Source organism: Hyalella azteca, unplaced genomic scaffold, assembly GCF_000764305.2.
Source record: "Hyalella azteca isolate HAZT.00-mixed unplaced genomic scaffold, Hazt_2.0.2 contig6969, whole genome shotgun sequence".
NCBI classification, from domain to species: Eukaryota; Metazoa; Arthropoda; class Malacostraca; order Amphipoda; family Hyalellidae; genus Hyalella; species Hyalella azteca.
Genome location: NW_025937108.1, coordinates 130,425 through 151,885, shown reverse-complemented (window position 1 = coordinate 151,885; position 21,461 = coordinate 130,425). Strand labels below are relative to the sequence as shown.

At 38.1% G+C, this 21,461-nt stretch overlaps 1 protein-coding gene across 1 annotated transcript in view; it reads right to left on the bottom strand.

Annotated features, from left to right (window-relative positions):
* Window positions 1–304: 304 nt before the first annotated feature.
* The window catches only part of LOC108681187 (nuclear receptor coactivator 2), a 54,017-nt gene continuing 32,860 nt past the window's right edge, over window positions 305–21,461 (bottom strand). The window contains exons 12-22 of the mRNA XM_047881073.1: window positions 21,433–21,455; window positions 20,363–21,264; window positions 19,296–19,490; window positions 17,901–18,077; window positions 17,170–17,382; window positions 16,469–16,593; window positions 15,487–15,667; window positions 14,369–14,687; window positions 7,878–8,258; window positions 1,335–1,378; window positions 305–1,045 (exon numbers count right to left, since the gene is read on the bottom strand). Of these exons, the coding sequence (XP_047737029.1) occupies window positions 830–1,045; window positions 1,335–1,378; window positions 7,878–8,258; window positions 14,369–14,687; window positions 15,487–15,667; window positions 16,469–16,593; window positions 17,170–17,382; window positions 17,901–18,077; window positions 19,296–19,490; window positions 20,363–21,264; window positions 21,433–21,455 (2,776 nt within the window). The 3' untranslated portion in view covers window positions 305–829. The remainder of the gene's footprint in view (window positions 1,046–1,334; window positions 1,379–7,877; window positions 8,259–14,368; window positions 14,688–15,486; window positions 15,668–16,468; window positions 16,594–17,169; window positions 17,383–17,900; window positions 18,078–19,295; window positions 19,491–20,362; window positions 21,265–21,432; window positions 21,456–21,461) is intronic.

Sequence of the window (21,461 nt, the reverse complement as noted above, 5' to 3'; positions counted from 1 at the left end):
TGATGAGGATGATGATAGTACTTTACTTATCATTAAAAAAATTACATCCGCTAAATACAATAATAGATAGACTCTTAAGACAAAACACGTAGGTACTTATAACCTTAGTATTAAATGTCAACAGCAGCATGGGAGGTGAAACTTGACTTCTATTTATAAGTATAACACGTCCAAAATTTAGTGATCCGTCAATCGTTTAATATCAATAAAAAATTAAATATAACTTTGACGCTTTTACGAAACAATTTAGAAAGTTTTATTTTACTACAGAATTCCTAGCTTGGCAGACACGACAAACTTTTCATCTGAATTCACTTCATCAAAAAATGCGCACTGATGCTTACTGATGATATATACGAAGATCTTGAACTTAATCAGGGCGGCGTTATATCATTGATCTGTGATAACTTGTTTATCTTCGTTGACAATTTGTTTTTCTCTAGCTTCATCACATGAGGCGAACTTCACTCACTGTATCTTCACTCACAGTTTCATGGTAACCGTACACTTCACGTTCATCACTATTGGCTCACTAAAAGTGTCATCACTATATAGTTTCCACAAATTAACAAAATTGAATACAATCATGATTTTCAGCTATTAAACAATTATCAACGATAGCGGCAACCATCTGGGCAAAAACGAGTGCTTTTAAACTTTTTAAACGTTAACGCTTGCAGACGTCGTAGTTCTGGTTGCAAGACAATCCTTCACTTAGGGGACGCTTCATAAACGATCACATTTTCAAACGTTTATGATAATAAACGTTCATATTTAAAGGTACAAACGTAATTAACTACAGCGCCTTCTCGAGGCGCAAAATAACACACTACTGCGAGAGAAGGGACGCTAAAAGACTCTGGTTCTTCTTCTCCGTAGGCGGTGTTGGGTTGAAGTTTGCACCCGTGGAGGTTGAAGTCAAGGAAGTGGAAGAGGAGGAAGTGTTGGTGGAGGAAGTGGCAACGGAGGGCTCAGTGCCTGAAGTGAAGGGGCTCATCGCAGAAGCGATGCCTAAATCTCCACCTGCTACACTGCCACCTTCCATCTGAAGTGTAAAAACAGAATAAATAACACGAAAAGAGTTATTAACTTTCCGGCTATGCTTCAGGACTTACAAGTTTGGAAACATATTACTACATTAAAATGTTTCCATTAACATAATCATCAAAAAGATTGTAAAATTTATAAGAATTCGACCGAAACAGAACGTGGTTCACGTTCGGAGGTTTCCAGATAAGAATGAAGTAGATATAAGTGAATATAAAGTGGACATAAGTGGATATAAAGTAGATATAAGAGGATATAAGTGGATTGAAGTTCATATAAATCCTCACCATTTGACCGGGACCTCCTCTATCGCTGCTCCATTTGTTATCTCCTGCGAAAACGAACACAAATCAGAACACGAGTAAGAGAAAAATTCAAGCTCAGTTAATTCAGCCGAACAAGAAAAATATATATTGATTGACACTTACAGGCTGAACATAAACTATTGAGATCTAAATAGACAAATTTAGCAAGGTCGGTAAATCTGCTGTCAACTTTTTGAAAAACTGTTCTAACAACCGGTGATTTACAAATGAAATTAACGAGTTTAAATACTTTATTTGAATAATTATTGCACGAAAACGTTACTTCCATCATATATTCATGAGTGTGCAAATTGGTTTTTAAAATTTAAAATTGTAAGAATAGTTAATACGTGCAAATAACAGATGACCTAAACAAAAACAGAACTGGAGGAAATAAACATAGAATAAAACATTTTAATAACAATCTAATATGCATTGAAATAACACGCAAACAAACAAATTACAGCATACGAACACTCAGGGACCACGCCACACAAAGCATGCAATTTATTAGTGTTAGTTGACAGCAACAACAATTATTATAAAACATAAAAATGCGGAAAGCAAGGCATTCGAACATCACTGTTAAACAAGTTAAATCCTAAAAATTAAATAAAATTTTGAAAAACAAACACAAATGAACACAAATACTTCAAAACATAAAATTTATTAAATGGATATGAGACAAAACATACAAATCTGTCGGAGGCTTTAGCTGCAAAAATGTAAAAACAAAATAGATGAAGCAGGAATGAAAAAAAAACATAAAAACTAGTGCGCCATCTGTCAGAAACTGTAAGAAAATAAAAGATACAAAATCATGCAACGTAGGAAATCAATGAACGGGAAATTGCCATACAAATACAACAAAAACACACACATTTCTCTGCACAAATATAGCGTGAAGGCGTTTAACCCCTGTTGTATTGCAGGGGTACAATTGTACCTACACTCTTTACGATAATAATGTTGCGGATGTTGTCTGACAGGTAAAAAACGCGCGAAGAAAAACGCGCGAAGAAACATTAAGTAATGTTCAGGAAGGATGGAATAAAGACGAAATCATTAATTAGAAATTCACGTGAAAAATGTGCAAAATAAATAATGTAGGCAAGCACAGTTTTCGCAGCACCGCTTAAATTTGACCTTAGCATCAAAATTTCCAGATCACCTTTGAAGTGCATCAAACATTTGCATATTCCTTGAAGCAGAAACCTAGATAAAATATCCTTTTTAAAAGTTAGGTAAATTTTCTGAAACTGTGCTAGTTGGAAATTAACAATAAAAAAATTAATACAACTCGATTCAAATCTTATTGATTCGTTTCGTGAGATGTAATTCAGCAAATCAATTTTTAGTATCTTACAAAATTAACGCAAGCATTTTATCTAATTAACGTTCTACACACAAACAAAGATGAAGCAACGGTAATCAACACAAAGCATTAGCAACTCAACGAAAGGGAAAAAACACAAAAAACATGGAGTAGATGATTGAAATGTTTATTGTTTCTCTAATTCCATGTACGGTGAGGTCAACTTTGCCAAACGTATGAAACTATACAGCTCAGTATGCAGTGTTTCACAGCAATGCGATAAATGCGTACACTTTACTGTTCATTACATTGACAGATAACTGTGCATCTCACTTGCAGAGCAATACAGTTCTCAATTGGTAAATAAATGACACAAGTTGTCTTGAAACAAACAAGTAACCCGAAGTAAGGAGCTGTTAATAACTTGTTTTAGAGACTGTATAGGGTTAGAAAGTACGTTGAATAGTAGCGACAACATAGAACAGCAGCAGCAACAGCAGCGATATCGAGCCAAATAGCGACGTGGCATAAAGCACATTTTTAGTGAACGCAAGTAATCGAATATGATTCAGAACGATATTCTCTGGTGTCTGTAAAGATTTAATAGTAGATTTCCGATAAGCCGTCTCGTTCAAAAACTTAAGATCACCACTCGACTTAGTTTTGACCTTGCTAATTCAAAATGTTACAATCCTCGTTAAGACCGAATAAAATCTTTGTACTGTAGCAATATCCCAGAGCAATTTTATTTACACTCGATCCTCTTATTACATAAATAAATCTAACTATGAACAAGTTCTTCTACTATCTAAAATGATGACTTTCTACTTCGATGGCCAATTAAAGTTTCGCATAACAATTGAAATAGCTGGGATGGCAAGAATATTACGTCAAACCCAAAAATAAATTCATTGGAGAAATACTATCGAGTAGATGTCGCCAACACAAAAGTTTTTTATAAACAGTATTATTTTATACACATCTGTTTATATATTTGAAACTTATACAAGATGTCTTTTTCAGGATCAAACTTTAACTCCAAGCATTCGTACATTCTACAGAAGTAAACTTAGCGAATTCACGGTTATGTCAATTTAAATATCAGTCAAGAGACTGTACTGCCATTACTGGATTGGGTCAACGCGAGCTCTTGATAATCATAACATAACATAATCATAACGTATTCGATTTGTTATTTATGATTGATCTCGACTTTGTAGATTGATTAGCGAAGTCGGTGCTTGAGCGCGGTGCTGCTAAGTAGCATTGCGCCACGAGGCGCCAGTAAGGGTAGCGCAAGCGACCATGCAGGAGTGCTTTGCAATGCTATTAAAAGACTTGCCTCGCCTTAACATCAGCAGTTTAACATCTTACCATAATTGAAAAGCTATAATGAGCGCTGAAAAGGAAGATATTTGATCTTCCTTGATTTGAGACGATTATAATTGCCTCTCGATATTAATTTCGTGGCATTTTGGCCGAAGTATGCAGCCAAAGTTTGCTCTACCAACAGAAACGCAACTTCAAGTATGGGAAAATGTTAAGTGTCTCTTAATTTTTAATTTCATACTTCGAATTCTTTTAAAATAGCTGTCAAAGTTTGGCGAACAGTTACATAGGCTTATGTCACAGACTTGTCCGATTTCGTGATAAGATTTCCCAGTGATCACATTGTATTTTGTGCATGATATCATGTAGAATACCTCAAGATTCTCTTTGAAACTCAATTTTTGAATACAAAATATCAGAGAGTCTTTACGAACAGGTTTGAAACTGCTGGAAGATTGTCTCACAATTGCAAGGAGATTGATTGTGATTGTCTCACTTGTTCGGGGGAGATTGTCTGGTATACGGCTTCAGAGACCCCAGTGAAAATTTACAGACGCGGCAGCTTCTGATTTGGAGTACCAGAAGCTGGGGCGACTCCAAATTTTGTTACCCAGTGAAAATTTACAGACGCGGCAGCTTCTGATTTGGAGTACCAGAAGCTGGGGCGACTCTAAATTTTGTTTGGGTTGCATGCAAGAATGCACATGGCAACGCAGCATGTAAGGACAGCGCCGAGGACGAACAACAGAGCTCATCATCACAGACAAACACAAACAAAAGGAAATGAAGGGTGGACGTCACAGATATGCTAATTAGATAACGTATGCCCTGGAAGCCAAATTCGACGATCGTTATGACAGCTTGAAAATAATGGCAATTCATCTCTTAAAATGATTTGTTTTTAGCAAAATATATAATTAACACGAGATTTTATTTCAGATTTTTTAACGTTTGATATTCATAAAGTGAAAATATAATGTATAAATTATAAAATATATAAAATATATCATAAATTTTCAGAAAATATGAATGGTTATTTTTCTACTAAGTAAGACCCCTACGGAAATGTCATTCACACCAACATTCACGATGCGATGGACCAGCCATAGCACAAGGAATGAATGTTCCAATTAAGCACATAGATTAAGCCCCAATTGCCACATTTAATCAAGTGCCAACATATAATTGCGGTACTGAAGCACATACAACCCAGAACCACGACATACATCAAGCCCCTCAACATTTAATTAAATACCGTCACGTACATCAAGCCCATAGACATCGAATCATTGCGGTTACCCTGCCTCTGGGGACGTATTAATCCAGTAGATACTCCTATACATGTAATCAAATACGTAACATACATTAATCCCATAATCTTAGAATCAAATCCCGATACATAAAAGGCCAATACCGCTTGCTACGAGTCCCAGCAACACAAAAACAAGGACGGAACCAGGACAACAAATTTCACATCAGTTATTCGTGGCGTGGTGAAAGTGCCTTATATAACACGCCTTCGAATTACTTCGAACTGACCATGAGCAATTTTTACTCAACATTAATTTATTGCAAAATTTTGCTAGTGGCTGCAAATCACCGCACCAGGAATATCTGAGAACGAATTGCGGTTTCGAGGGTCGACAGTGTTGATCAGTTGTTGGTTAGGAATCAACGGTCGAGTCGAACAGTGCATAAATTTAAACAAATTTATTCACTGACAAAATTAAACTAATTTATTCACTGACAGTTGACAAAATCAGATTTCATTCAACTCGATAAAAAAATCTGCACGAATTAAATCTAGATGTCGAGTTCACTTAAGCCCGTTTATAAATTTAGAATAAATACAGATTCGAAAGTTCACTCAACCACAAAATTTGGCCGTTGAACGAGCTTCAAATTCGGCAATTTCATGAAGCGCCAACTGTAGCAGGTTAAAAACCTGCAGATATTTTGGCAGTTTGAATTCGCCACAAATTTTAAAAGTTATGTTCAAACTTCAACAATTGTGGTATTGGCAGTTTATTTGAATTCGCCACAAATTTTAAAAGTTATGTTCATACTTCAACAATTGTGGTATTGGCAGTTTATTTGAATTCGCCACAAATTTTAAAAGTTATGTTCATACTTCAACAGTCGTGGTTTTCGCCACCCAACCAAACTCTGTCGACCCTACACAACAGCAACAGAAACCCCCATCGACAAGGAACAAAATTAGCCAGGCAACAGGACGGGCTTTCGTCAAATCTTCCAGTACCTGGACCGAAGGCCTCAAAATTTTCAAGCCCGTGATAGGCCGAATGCTGCTGCTGCTGCTGCTGTTGTTGTTGCTGCTGGTGTTGGTATTGTTGAAGCAAATGAGGTGGAACTTGCTGGTGATTAGCATTATGGTTCATGTGTTGTATGTTCATATTGTGAGTCATGTGTTGTTGTACGTGATGATTAAGATGATGATGATGGTGATGTTGTTGATGGTGCTGCTGCAGAAGAGAGGCAGGTTGTGGTGGTGGTGTCATAGCAGCAGTAGTGTTGTTACTACTATTATTAGCGTTGATGTTGTGACTGCTAACAAAACCAGCGTGGAAAGGAGATTTAGAGGCAAGCAAGGAAACATTCACTGCAGTAACACAAGAAGCTCCCATGCCATTATTATTGTTGTTGTTGTTGACGCTTGTCGAGTTGTTGTTGTTGTTGCGTGCCCCGACTCGAGCCCTGAGCTCGTTCTTGGTGTGCTCGGAAAGACTGCCGGAGCCTGGACGATATTGTTTTTAGTGTAATTACTCTTTCCATTATAATTGCTTTTGAAAATCCATTGAAAAATACATATTACTTCTATGATGGTTCGGTAATTGTCAATTCTGGCAGCTAGAGCAATGCATGAGGATCCAAAGGAAAATTGCATGAACAATCATCTTTTCCAAGAGAAAACATTTTACACTGCAACCGCGCTTGAAACGACGCGTTCTAACTTTAAGAAGACATATTAAGGTCAAATCTCCACTGTGTATTCAAGTGAAGACAATACTTTACAGTATAGCATCAAATTAATATAATCCCAAAAATTAAGATGCTGCGTTTCTTTTCATATCATTATAATTTATAATTTAAGCAAGGACTCAATAATAGTACAAACTCATTTCTATTGGCTGCAGTAGGGAAAATTTTTGATAAACAATTTAAATTAATATTGTCTATCAAATTTAATTAATATTGATCTTATTGGATTGGTTAGGCGACCTAACCACAAAGTCGTAGTCTAACGGCCAATGAATATTATGCGTATTGATTTGGAATCAAACAAAATGGACAAGAATCATTTGATGTCCGTTTCCAGAATTTAGAAAAATTAATACGAACCAAATACATTTCGAAACAAATATTTGAATTGACAATTAGCTGGTTTAATTTACAAACACTACATAAAAGTTGTTACGCTTCTCCGACCGTCTGCCTGTTATTTCTGGCATAAATTGTGGATAAAATCTGGAGGAAATGCGAATTAGAAAATATTGATGAATGGAAATTTCAGTCAACTGCATTATAATGTCAATTAGAGTACTAGTAATTAAAAAGGTAACCCGCTTGAAGATTCACAACTTCACGATCATCCATTAATGCTAATGATATGAATTTATTCCTGTAGACATGTACGAAGAGTTGAAGGACCAGCGGAAGCAATAAAAATCAATTCCCGACCACCACCTTATCGTCGGTGACAAGCGGCTTGCCCTGCATGGCTGCTAAGCGATGTTCGAAAATGGGCACACGCCAAATACGGTGCACCTTAACAATTAACGTAAGGACATTGAAAAACACTGTAAAAAACTTGACAAGAACACATACAGATACACACGAACAATACATGCTTGTGTTCTTACCATGCGAAGCGCTGTTTCTCATGGGATCCATGATGGCGCTCGAGGCACCAGCATACATAGGCGAACCAACGCCCGTTGCATTACTCATGTCGTAATGTGAGTCACCGTGACTCATATAAGGTGACGCTGCGTTACTACCTCCGTTACCAGTACCTCCAACCACTCCCGTACTGGTATTTCCTCCTCTATTCATGGTAATCATGGAGGGACTGGCGCTGTCCATGGGGTTGCGCATTTGCCCCATGGGGGACGACGGACTTGCCCCCATGGAGACAGGGTTCATGGGTTGCATGTGCATGGGGTTGTGATGAGTCATGGCGAGGTGAGCATTTGGGTGGTGCACACCGTAGTGCTGTGGTGCGCTACGGTTCGGGAGAACACCTACACACCCAGTGGAGGAACAAGCCCACCCAAATTATTCATTTTGCAACATTACACACATTGAAATTGAATTATACAGAGTATAATAGAAACAGTGGAAAGAAAGTGTCGTCAAGTCATCAACACACACAAAAGTCTGAATTATAAGTAATAGAAGAAAAAAGTGGAAGGCGTCAAATTTTGCTTTAACAAATCAAGAATTCAATAGTGATCATGTCGAACCAAAGAGGCAATGAAGAATGATTATAAGGATATATTATTGATATATGTTATCAATGATTTCAGCAGATCAGCCCAACATCAAGTACCTAAAAGACTCAATGAGCTTTCGTAATGGACAGATAATGATGCCTCGACAAGACAACAAGCATTAGAGTTAACTTTCACCAAAAGATTTAGGTGGTATCATGTGAAAAAGTAATAATCTTGCGGTGCATATAATAAAAAACAATACCGCTGATAGGATTATGATATTTCACTCACTGCGAATGCATCATTTGCAAGAAACTAAGAATAAGATCATCAGACAAGTTATTTGAATGACTTTAAATAACTATCTTATTTAAGGACACTTTACTCGACAATGATATCAGAGGCCGTCTATATCGTAGACAAGTTTTCCCTCAAGTTCGGTAAACCCAATAAGAGAGGCCTTGATGAACATGAATAGCAGACGAGGATGAACTAATAAAATGGAGTAAGGCTGTATGGTAAAACTTCACCAATTGAAAGACGTCGTCTACACTGAATATTGGTCAATGATATAAAGAGTAAACATTAAACAATGTGTGAACGCTGGACAATGTAACACTGAACGTAGAGCCACATATGTGACAGTGTGTGAACACTCAAAAATCTAACAGAAAGTGGACAAGGAACAATGAGTGAACAATGAAAAGTGTAGAATAAGTGAATACTAAACGAAGAATGTTCAAGATACGAAAAAAGGGAAGAATGTAGCAAGAATATAGGAATAAAGCTTCAAAAAGAAGACTTAGATCATCGAAAAATATTGCAGAATATTTGTCGTCAATCCTATAATTTTGTTATATTTTGAATTTATTGCACTAAAAAACCGAGCACTTTTCAAAAGTTCGAGAAAGGAACATGAGGAATACGATTCAATTTTTACAGAGGTGAAAGCAAACCTTTGAACAATCCTTTGAATTCTAGTAATTAAACATAAAAAGGAAAAAAATTGGATTTGGAAGTTTACTATTTTCATGTCGTATGATAAGTAAGTCTGAGGTTCATATTGTATAAGTGATTAATGCGCAAGATGTCAAATAATTAAATAAGTCCATAAATTGTTCAACTAAGTCACAAGCAGTGAGTATTCATTGCAATACTGTGATAAAACACTCATCACTTCAGGCATATCCTGTAAAAAAAATCCACCGTTAAACGGTATTACCGGCGTTTCGGTAACAGGTCGTCACGTGAAAAGAAACACTGTGTCGCCGTTTTTATTCCAATTTAACACTAGAAATCAGTCCATCTGAAAAACGGCGAAATTGTTTATTTTCACACGGCGACCGGTCACTAGAACGCCGGTGAGACCGTTTTTTTCACGTTTTTTCGAACAATGTGCAAGCCTCACATGTAGTGATAAATCACACAATTTAAAGACTCACACAGAAAATCACAGTTACCCATTGGATTTAATCAAACTATTGAAAGACGAATGGTGGTCTCGAATCATATTACTCCAGTCCAACGCATAATGATTTAAGAATAAAAATGAATATGATTATGATTCTTTCCACCCGAATAAACTAGGTAAATATTGAGGATTTTTGAGCGATAAAGGATTTTCTGGAGCTAGTTGAGGCCTAAGAACGGGTTATCAATATGTTTCTGATGGTACTGTGATTTTCAGCGGAGCTTACGAGCCACACGAAGGCTTTAAGCTTCACACAATGTTACACGCAATGATCTCCAGTCAACAATACAAAATCAATCATTGCCATTCACACTTTAACCCTCTACCGCCTGACATGAGTAACCGGAGCAATATTGTCACAAGCCTACTTGCCAAAAAGGATACGTTCTAGTGAGCGCAAAATGACTTGCACTGATGGTTGCCGCCACGTACGTCAACTTTAAAATGTTCTCTGTTGCTCAGGTTGTTACACTCAATGGTTTACGTATAATTTGAAAGTTATGTTCCCGAAGAGTGACATACAACGGTAGAGGGTTAATGCCGAAATATGAAGAACTTTTTCATGCCTGCGGGCAGACTTTCATCTCACAACACATCCCGTGAACGCAAAAAATACCGACGATACAAATCTGACAACGAACCAAACGTAAATAATTTCAGTCCTATGAAATACTAATAAGGCGAGGGAACTTTAACAGGGAAACCCTAAAATCGGTATGCATTATCAGAGCAGTTCGTTTTCGTTAGGTATTTCATGGAATGTTCAAAACAATACGATGGAATATCTTCATTCATAGATAATTTCTTTGCTTGGAGTGGATTTGAAAGCATGGGAATTTTATGTAAATAAAATAATAACAGACTAACTGAGTTTATTGAGACCACCTAGGAAGAAATACGAGCATAATTGAGAAACAACTATTGGAAGACGCATGCCATGCACGGAAACGACTTGGAAAAACGCCAGCTTTACTGAACACATAAGTGCTCTTAATTAGACATTTTCGAAATCGTGCATGAAGAAAGTGGACTGCACAGAGTTAACTACTTAACCGTATTACAAGCGTCCATTCAAAATCAAATACTCCAGATAACGGATATCGGTGCAATAGAAATGCATTCAATATACCGAAATAGAATAATTTTATAAGGTTTAATTACCACTACGACATGAAGAGAACAAACCAGACAGAGAATTCGACAATGAAATAACAAAACACCAACGCCCACGAATTCCATGAACACAGGTGCAAGGTATGAGAACGGTGCAACAACAAGTAACTAATACAGAACACACATGTGCTACACAGAAAAATCTGTACTACTTAACTACTGCCGGTGCAACCTTTGTACTACTGCATCGCTGTGATGTAGCAGCGCAAAAATATCGAACTAATTTATCTCATCACTAACTACTAAGCAAACGTGATCATTTCAGCCATCATAATGTAGTCACATATTGAAATTCAACATCAAGTCGATCTTGGGTGAATTTCGAGCACAAACTTTTTTTTCAGTAGAAGAGATTTGGCGATTAAAATCCGGGTTTGAGATCAGTAAAAGTTATGAAAAAAGCGTAAATGAGCTGTCCAGGGGGGTTTAAAGGATCTAAATCACTTAGTTTTGTTGTTTAGATAACCCCTGGCGGTCGGCAAAGTTATGGAACTGAGAAGCAACATTTGACGGATGAGATTCAGACGTTTGCTTTTGACATAAATATTCAGGCGCCACAGTGCATGGTGAACGCTATCCTACTACCTCTAAATTTAACAATAGTTTGATCAAGATACTTGCAACTACAAGATAATTCAACAAAAAACAGGTGCAAATTAAATAAAAGGCAAGACACTTATGGTCATGAAAAGAAAGTGATATGTACAAAGTGAAATGCATAGGAATGAGTCACAGAATTGGTGTCTTTGCAATCTCATAGTTCTACGCTCTCGATTTCGTCTGCGCTCATGAACCGAAAATTCGCGCAATACATATCGTGATGAACGGCATGGAAGTTACTAAAATACATTAAAATGAAGTGTCATTGTACCTGGTGTGGAATCTTCTGATCGAGTCATTTTCGATTACTTCTTTCTCAACAATTATTTTTCAAACATTTAAACCCATCCTTCTGGCCGTACCAAGCAGTTCTGTTTAGACCAACCTGTTCAAAATAGTTAAATATATTGAAGACATTTAAGACTGTGTCATTAGTTCGGTTCTCGTTACGTCAATGAAAAACCATTGATGTTAAGACAGTAAAACCAAGAACGCACAGCTCACATGTCGGCGGCAGACGAAGCTTCTTGCATGGATGTGATGATGAATCTTATTTATTAAGACTTAAATTGCATTATTCATTAGCATTATAGAGCCAGAACATTTTACGGCATCTGCAAACCGACCTGTACGGCATCTGCATTGAATCTCTCAGCATAGGAAGAGGTAAACTATTATAAAATAACGCTGAGTTGCGGTAGCAAATCTGGTCTCCTGGAAGAAGGTCGTTGCTGTACAAAAGTTCATTGTTATGCCAATGAACTGCAAAGTTACATTATTAAAATGGAGACAGCTTGGCACCTGCAATGAACAATATTGATAATGGATGTCGGTGAAAAAATCGGATCTTTCCAGTCCACGAACCTGAGAAATTCGTTTTGATATCCAGGATAAAAAAACGTAGTGAAGCGAAGACTAGGTCTCAGCACCTTCATTTATGTTAGTGAAAATAATCGTAAGGAAAGCATATTTTCATCAGTTAATATTGTTTAATTGTTTCATGATCAAGTGAGTTAGAGTTAAGTGCTAAATCCACACCAAGTCCTTGTTTGTTACAGTGTTACGTTTATGATCAGTTAGATTTAGATTACGGTCAATAAGATTGCAGGTCAGGTTATAAGTTCAAATTAAGATACGTTATAATTTAATCAAAAGAATTGTTGATAGATGTTGTGACGAGGGATATCTCGGGAACCGTGCTATCAAAATCGCTTGAGTACACGAAGCGTCCTAAGTGCACGCAGCAGCCCATATGTACACGTAGCGACCTAAGTCCACGTAGCGACCTATATAAGCACACGTAGCCGTTGATTTATCGTGATTGATTGGGGAGGGTGGTTTAGATATGATGTTTAGCTTGAAAAGCCGTCAATGATTAGCTAACGGACTTATGAACTCGTAACTGTATTTAATAGTACGGCTGCTAATTGTGACGCACGGTCTGTGTTAGGCGAGTTCAAAATAAATGAATATAAGCGTGAAGTTTCTGGCGATCGCGTGATCTGATACAATAACAGATTGTAACAACCACAGGAAACTATACCTCAACGACTTACAGAACCTAATTTTTTTAAGATCTGAAAGCATGATTGATGCATGAGCTAAACATTTTATTATGGTAGTAGATGAAAAGATAAAATCACCATGTAGAATACGTGTAAGAGACGCACATTAGGATGAAGACTGTGATGAAACTCATGGTAACGAAAGGCGACCGCAGATCTCAAAATTAAAGTGTGATTATAGCGATGAATAGTTGAGAGAGAAGACCTAAGAAATAAAAGAGGGGAAAAGCCTGCCATTATTCGGAGTGATTTTAACTCAAGCATTACGTATCATTGAGGTGCATTTCTCAATAGTATACTTTAGTTAGAAGATAGATTTATTTTGGTTATACTATACTTATTAGATTAATCATCATTCTTACGAAGGAAATGCGTGTTTGTGATATAACATGATAACATATAACGTGATAACATGCAAGGTGCAAGTGATAACACGCTAAACTAAAGATTATAAATTAGTAGCATGCGCGCTAATGCTATAATAAGCTTACCGGATTACACCCCCGTACAACCAATGAAGAACCATATTACGAACCAAGGAGAACCCAGAATCATATTTTGGACTGAATACACCACATGAGCGACCACTAGTTACCCGCAACTGCTCCCTTGTGTAGCAAAAACTAGGCAGAACCGCAACTAGCGCTAGTATTTAGTAGTTTTACTGGATTGAAAAACATCCAGAAACCGGCGTGCCAACAACAACTTCCACGAACGAGGAAATGTTGTGTAACCATCACTCACACACACATCCACATCACCATATACATCAAACATATATGTATGTATACGTATAATGTAATGCATTATACACATTACCATACATATCATACACACATCACACACAGGGCTTCAGTATAACTATAAATGCATGAGAATATTAGGTCCTTCAGGCATAGGAATTTGTCTTATTTACGACCCATCTAGGCAGTTGCTGCCTATATGAGTCAATTAATTTCTAATTTATTAATTATAACTATTAACCTTAAGCTCAATAAAAGATTTTAAAAAGGATTATTATGTTTGATGGGTACTGATCCGACAGGAATATAGGAATAATCCTTTATTATAATTATAATAAAGGATCATAATAATTTATTACAACTGACCCGACATCGGTGGTCCCTGCATGGGGCGGCGGTACTGGCTCATCTGGCCCTGGTACATGACGGGGGACCCTTGCCCCCCGTGGGAGGGACTGTACGCCCCCCCGCCATCAGCCCCCGCCGCCGCGCCCGTCATCCCGCCACCGTAACCCCCACCGCTGCGCATCATAGGCATGCTGCCGCTCATACCGCCACCGCCACCCATCCCGCCGCCGCTCATCCCGCCACCCATTCCGCTGTTGGGCATCCCGCGCACGCTGGGGTGCAAGCCCACGGGGGATGCCGCTCCCCCCCTGTAGCCCCGCTGTGTCCCCATCCCCATCTGGAGGATTAAACAAGTAAGATTACTTTCTTCTGCAATGGTTATTATTATTATTATTATTATTATTTCTCAGCAATGATGATTATTGTTATTATTTCCGCTGCAATGATAATTACTATTTTCAATGTTATGCAATGATTATTAGTATCGATAATATTTCCCCTGCAATAATGCAAGGTGGATTATTGTTGCCTGATTTTAGTCAACTTTGTGAATGATCGTGTTGCCAGACAGTCAACGCGACTATGTTTTAGTTTCGTGTCAAGGTATTTAGTTTCACGTCAACAACCTGAACGAAACTAGAGGCAGCAATGAAATGATTATTATGAGCGAGTATACCCTAAATTTCATAACGTATGATAAATGAAGTTCAGAGTTTAATGAAGGTATTAAAAGGGAAATTGTTGTTGTTAACGCCTATTTAGGTCATGATATTATTTAGGTTATAAGTGAAGCATCTAACAAGAGTAAGAAAGAGGTAGCCTTATAAAATAAGATAGAAGGTATTATAATAAATAATAGATGGTACTATAAAATAAGACAGAAGGTATTATAATAAATAGTAGATGGTCCTATAAAATATGATCATGGTATTATAAAACTAGGTATTAGAATAAATAATAGATATTAGTATAAAATATGATCTATGGTATTATAATAAATAGTACTATAAAATAAAGTATAATAATAGATAGTACCAAAAAAAGATAGAAGTTATTATAATTAATAATAGATGGTCCCATAAAATAAGATCGATGGTTTAATAATAATATTAAGGTAAATTGTAATATGAACTCACGTTGACCTGGGGGACGACTTGTCTAGCGGGGGGCTGTTGCCAGGCCCCCTGGGCCCCCATGCTGGCGGGGGGCGACATTTGGGGGGGCAGTCCATAGGAGGGGGGCGCTGGGGAGCCCGCGGGCCCCCCGCGCTGTAGTTGTTGTGGTTGTTGTTGTTGACCAGTACTGTAGCTCATGGACCTGAAGTATATAGAAATAATAGGTCTAATGCTCCAATACTAACTTATTATCTGGTTCATGATACGTGAAATATTATTATAATAATAGCGGTTTAAGCGTTATTATAGGCCGTAGGCCTGTCGCCGATTCTTAACATCGCAGAACAACCACAGCTTGTTGCAGTCTCGAACTTGCAACTCACTGCTACAATTCTGCTGTGCTTAACCGCCCGGCCTCCTTGCCGATTCTGACCAGAAACTGGCGCACAGAGCTGGGATCGAACCCGCGCCTCTCTGCGCCAATCTTGGTACTCTGAACTTTAACCACTGGGCCACTGGGTATTCAACTTTAGTGGAGTATTGAGTTCACCGGTAATTTGGAAGTAAATCAAAGGGTTTCATGTGCAATACACTACATGTGTTTGATTGATAATGCATTTCTTGTGTATAGCATCTCCTACCTAACCTAGGCAGCTTTTGAGTTAGTGCTGAGCAATTGTGCAATAAAATCTTCGAAAAACTGAGATTATATTGCTAAAAAATTTTATTATGACAATAAAAGAAAATCTTCGAAAAACTAAGATTATTATAGCTGAAAAATATTATTATGACAATATCATTGTCATCATTGCTAAAAAATCATAATGACAATAGAAAAAAAATCTTCGAAAACCAATATTATTATTGCTAAAAAATATTATTATGACAATAAAGAAAATTTCGAAAACTTGATATTATTATAGCTAAAAAATAATATTATCACAATAACAAATGAGACGAGCAGTTAATATTATGACAATAAAGAAAGAGTAGAGGAGTTTACCCGACATAAGGAGGAGCCTGTAGAGAGCCGTGGGTCATAGCGCCCCCCGAGACCGCGGTGCTGGAGGCAGCGTGCTGCAGGTATTGCTGCTGCTGCTGCTGCTGAGTGCTGTCCGTGCTGCCGCGCTGTGTACCGTGGATCAAATTCAGTGTTTTAGATCGTTAAATGCACACAATTAAAATAAATATATTTATAAAACTTCTCAGATTTTAACAGGTTCAATACTTAATTGTTTCTGGTGTAAGACAAATTGAGAAAATGCTATCATGGTCGAGTGGAGTAAACTCAAGCGAACTGATTAACTTGAAATAAGGTTAAAGCAAACAAGACAATGGTTAAAATAAGGTTAATGCACAAGATTATTATGGAGGTCTATGACTAAATCATAAATATTTAAGAGTAATATACTAGACACTGCTTAATAAAATATTATAAAATCAGACTGCCTTCAAACATGAACGCAAGCGTCTGTTACATTTAAATTACACTTTTTCGTACACATTCAGCAAATAATACAAATATAATACATAATATACATGAATATTTATCATATTTATATTGATAGGGAGTTAACCTGTAATGATATTGTAATGTAATGTGCCTGGGTAATTACATTACATTAATTACGTGAGTAATGAGTAACCTGTAATGTAAATAGATGTACCTGTAATGTAGAGTACCTGTAATGTAAATAGATGTACCTGTAAAGATATATTAGGCGCTGCAGCGCTGTTGAGCATTTCGTTGTAGTTCTGGCCGTTGTAGGGCAGGTGTAGAGACGAGTCGCTGTTGCCGGACTGTTGTTGCTGCTGTTGTTGCAACAGCTGCTGTTGTGCACGTAGCTTCTGTTGCTGTTGCTGACGTTGCAGCAAAATTTGTTGCTGCAGTTGCGGCGACGGGTTGCTCATTTGTCTCTGTAAACATTTAATTATAACACGTATTAGCCTCGAGTTGTAACGTGTTGCACGTATTAGCCTCGAGTTGTAACGTGTTGCACGTATTAGCCTCGAGTTGTAACGTGTTGCACGTATCAATCTTACAACATAACTGCAAGAAAAGTTACCTAGCTTACCAAGCGACTGGTACATTTTCTTTGGTACATAGCGTACAAAATAAAAGGTACAAGCGTACCAAATAGTTGATGTTTTATTCCTTGCTGTCGTTATCTGTTGACCTAACTACGATGTAGCGATATTTTCATGTAATATTCACATGTTGGTTATATTCATGAGGTGAGAATTGAAATTCCTCACCTCGATGGCAACTCTGTTGACAGGCATGACGGGATGAATGGAGGGAGGGGGGGTAGTAAAATATGGGAGGATAGTAAAATATAATATACATACGATTTGAAAATTGAAGGAAATAGAAGAATGAATAAATTTTACCGCGAAACAAGCAAAAGGAAATCATGCAGATTCAAGTTTCATACCTCGATGGCAACTCTGTTGACAGGCATGGCGGGGGGAATGGGGGGATAGTTGGTACTAGTTTGCCTCTGCAGGAGTGAGGGGGACACGCCCCCTGCAGGGTACTTGCTCTGCTGAGGGGAGTACGTCTGAGGGTACGCCTGCTGCTGCTGCAGCGAGCTCGACTGACTCGAATTGGCCTGGTAACACAAGAATATAACTCATTTATTTCGATGGAATTCATTCATGCATTATTTAAATAAAATAGAAATCATATAAGTTTTCAACGAAATTAATTCCTGCATTATTTAAAAAAATAGAAATAATATTATTTTTCGATGAACTTAGTTCCTGTAGTAGGTATTTAAAAAAATATAAATAATATTATTATACGTGTAATAATGATATAATTACGCATATTATATCAATGAAATATTATTGTATGTACATATATTTGAATTCACTATGTTGCCGTTCAATAAGTATATATATTACGCAGCCCTTTTGAACGGAAATCGTTATGAGAGAAGCCAATGATGTTTACGGTGCGAACATCTTTTAGTATTCATGGCTGGCAACGCTACATTCGCTAATTTTCGTCTCAAGCGAAAGTCCAAGGAAAAACTAAAAAAAAATCAAATATTGCAGCGAGAAAAAAAATAAAAACATAAACAAATCCAAAACACGTGTCAAATCCATACGTCCGTAGTACACCACTGATAGAGGTAGGAAAAAAATAATGAAAAAAATGGTAAAATACAGCAAGTTGAAGAAATTTTTATCTGGTCGTCATCTGCCCAATATCTCCACACAAATGTCTCGCGTCTCCATACAAATGTCTTGTGTTTCCACACAAATGTCTCCTGTCTACACCCAGATGTCTCGTGTCTCCATACAAATGTCTCGTGTCTCCACACAAATGTCTCGTGTCTCCATACAAATGTCTCTTGTCTCCANTAGATGTGTATAAGAGACAGACCAAGGGGCGTCAGACCAAGGGGCGTCAGACCGAGGGGCTAGACCGACCGATGGGAAGTTAGACCGAGGGGCTAGACCGACCAAGGGGCGTCAGACCGAGGGGCTGCAGCCACTTAGCAGCAACTCACGGTCTGGAAGGCGGAGTCTGTCTCCATGTCAGACCGAGGGCCTGCAACTCACGGTCTGGAAGAAGGAGTCTGTCTCCATGTCAGACCGAGGGTCTACAACTCACGGTCTGGAAGGTGGAGTCTGTCTCCATGTCAGACCGAGGGCCTGCAACTCACGGTCTGGAAGATGGAGTCTGTCTCCATGTCAGACTGAGGGTCTACAACTCACGGTCTGGAAGGTGGAGTCTGTCTCCATGTCAGACCGAGGGCCTGCAACTCACGGTCTGGAAGGTGGAGTCTGTCTCCATGGCAGACCGCGGGTCTACAACTCACGGTCTGGAAGGTGGAGTCTGTCTCCATCATGAGTGTGTGCTGGATCTTCTGGATGGCCTGGTGCTTGTCCTGGTAATCCTGGTAGCTGGACGACGCGGCGTCCAGGCCCAGTATGGACGAGCTGGACGACGAGGACGGCAGCGAGCGCTCGTCCAGGGGCGCCATGCAGTTATCGTCCCCGCCAGGCTCGTCAAACTAAAGATGAGAAAGTATTAAGATAGTGGAAAAATTAATTTAAGACTTGCATGAACATCAACACAAAGAAGGCAGCGAGTGAAGATTGCCAGCAATTCAATGTTAGCCACTTAAATTATATGTATCGTCAAACTTAAGGCAAGGAACTATCAAGATCGTGGGAAACTTAATTGAATGTTGGAAATTTAATGTTTGTCACTTAAATTAAATGTTTCGTCAAACTGAAAGCAAGGAAGTATTAAGATAGTGGAAAAATTAATTTAATTTTATCATAAATTTATAATTTGCCACTTATATTATATGTCTCGTCAACTGAAGGCAGGGAAGTATCAAGATTTAATAATTAAAAATAATTTAATTTTATCATAAATTTAGTGTTTTGCCACTTAAATGTTTCGTCAAACTGAAGAAAAGGAAGTATCAAGATAAGGGATAAATTAATTTAATGTTGTCATAAATTTAATGTTTGCCACTTAAATTACATTTTCATCGAGTAGTTAAAGCGAACAGCAACTGAACAGAATAAGGAAATTTCACTCGTATTCTGTCCTGTAACATCGCATCACGGATGATGACGGAATGCAAGACAATAACCAAAGTATTGCCGAATAAACGTGCGAGAAAATCTTTTTTATAACCGATTTTTGTGAGCCGGCCACAGTTATATATGAAGTAGAGGAAAAATAATGAGACCGCAGAATTCAATTTTCAATTCTTTACAGCAGAATTGAAATGAGAATTAGTCATGGTAATGATAGCAGTTAAATGCAGATTGAGTAGGTTATGTTATGAGGTGGAAAGCAAGTTACGGAACTTGTAAATCAAATACTCATTCTACACATTAAAGAAAAGTAAGAGATGGTTTTACTCACTTGAAGTATGGTCTCAACAATAGCCTTGATATCGGTCTCGTTGCTGCCGTACATTTGTTGACTCATAGACATCTGCTGCTGTGGCTGTTGCTGTAGCTGCTGCATTTGCTGCTGCTGAGGTTGTTGTTGTTGCTGCTGTTGCTGCTGCTGCATGTGCTTGTGCTGCTGCAGCACAGATTCAACACGAGATATGGGCGGCAAAGAACCATCAGAAGGTAAAGTGTTGGATGTTCCTAGTAAGTTACGACCAAGAGAAACAGAGAAGCGCGGCAAGGGTGTAGTGCCTGAGCCATTATTGCTCATGTTGGTCATGTTGGTCATGTTGGTCATGTTGCTCACGCTGCTCATGTTGGTCATGAGGCCGCTGTTATTGCTCGAAGAGTTCACGTTGCTGTTGTTGCATGATGACTCCATGCTCATGCTCGTGCTTATGTTGCTATTTTTATTAGCACACATCATCATGTTATTGCTGATATTGCTGGTGCTTGTGACGTAGTTGTTCTTGTTATTGCTTATGTTATTCATACTTGAAATTGAGCTCATAGAGGACGGTAGAGTTGGACTTTGAAGAGGTTGTTGCTGTTGAATAGGGGAATCATTGAACCTCATAAACTGTTGGTGTTGTTGCTGTTGTTGAATGAAGGAGTTGTCGGCAAATCGGCCGTTATTATTACTACCATTGTTATTGTTGTTGGTGGTCTGGGTATTAGACCGGACAGAGATGCTGGACGGAGAGCTGGAGTCCAGTAGACCTGGACTGCCTGACATGGACTGATGATGTGGAGATAACATCGACATTTGTTGCTGTTGTTGTTGTTGCGGTGGTTGTTGCTGCTGCTGTTGTTGTTGTTGTTGCTGCTGCATCTGCTGAAGCTTGCGTTGCTGAGCAGGATTGTTCCTTCCTGAAACATGCATTTTGATCAGGGCTAAAATACGAGTGATGCATAGGGTGAAGAAGAGGTGAAAAAACACACAGTGTTAAGGAGATGTGGTCATCATCTAAAAGAACAATTTAAGAACTATATAGATAATAGGTCATAATAGAAGTTGTGAAAAACGGCAGGACTCACCTCTAGGAGGCTCAATAAGGATACTAAGG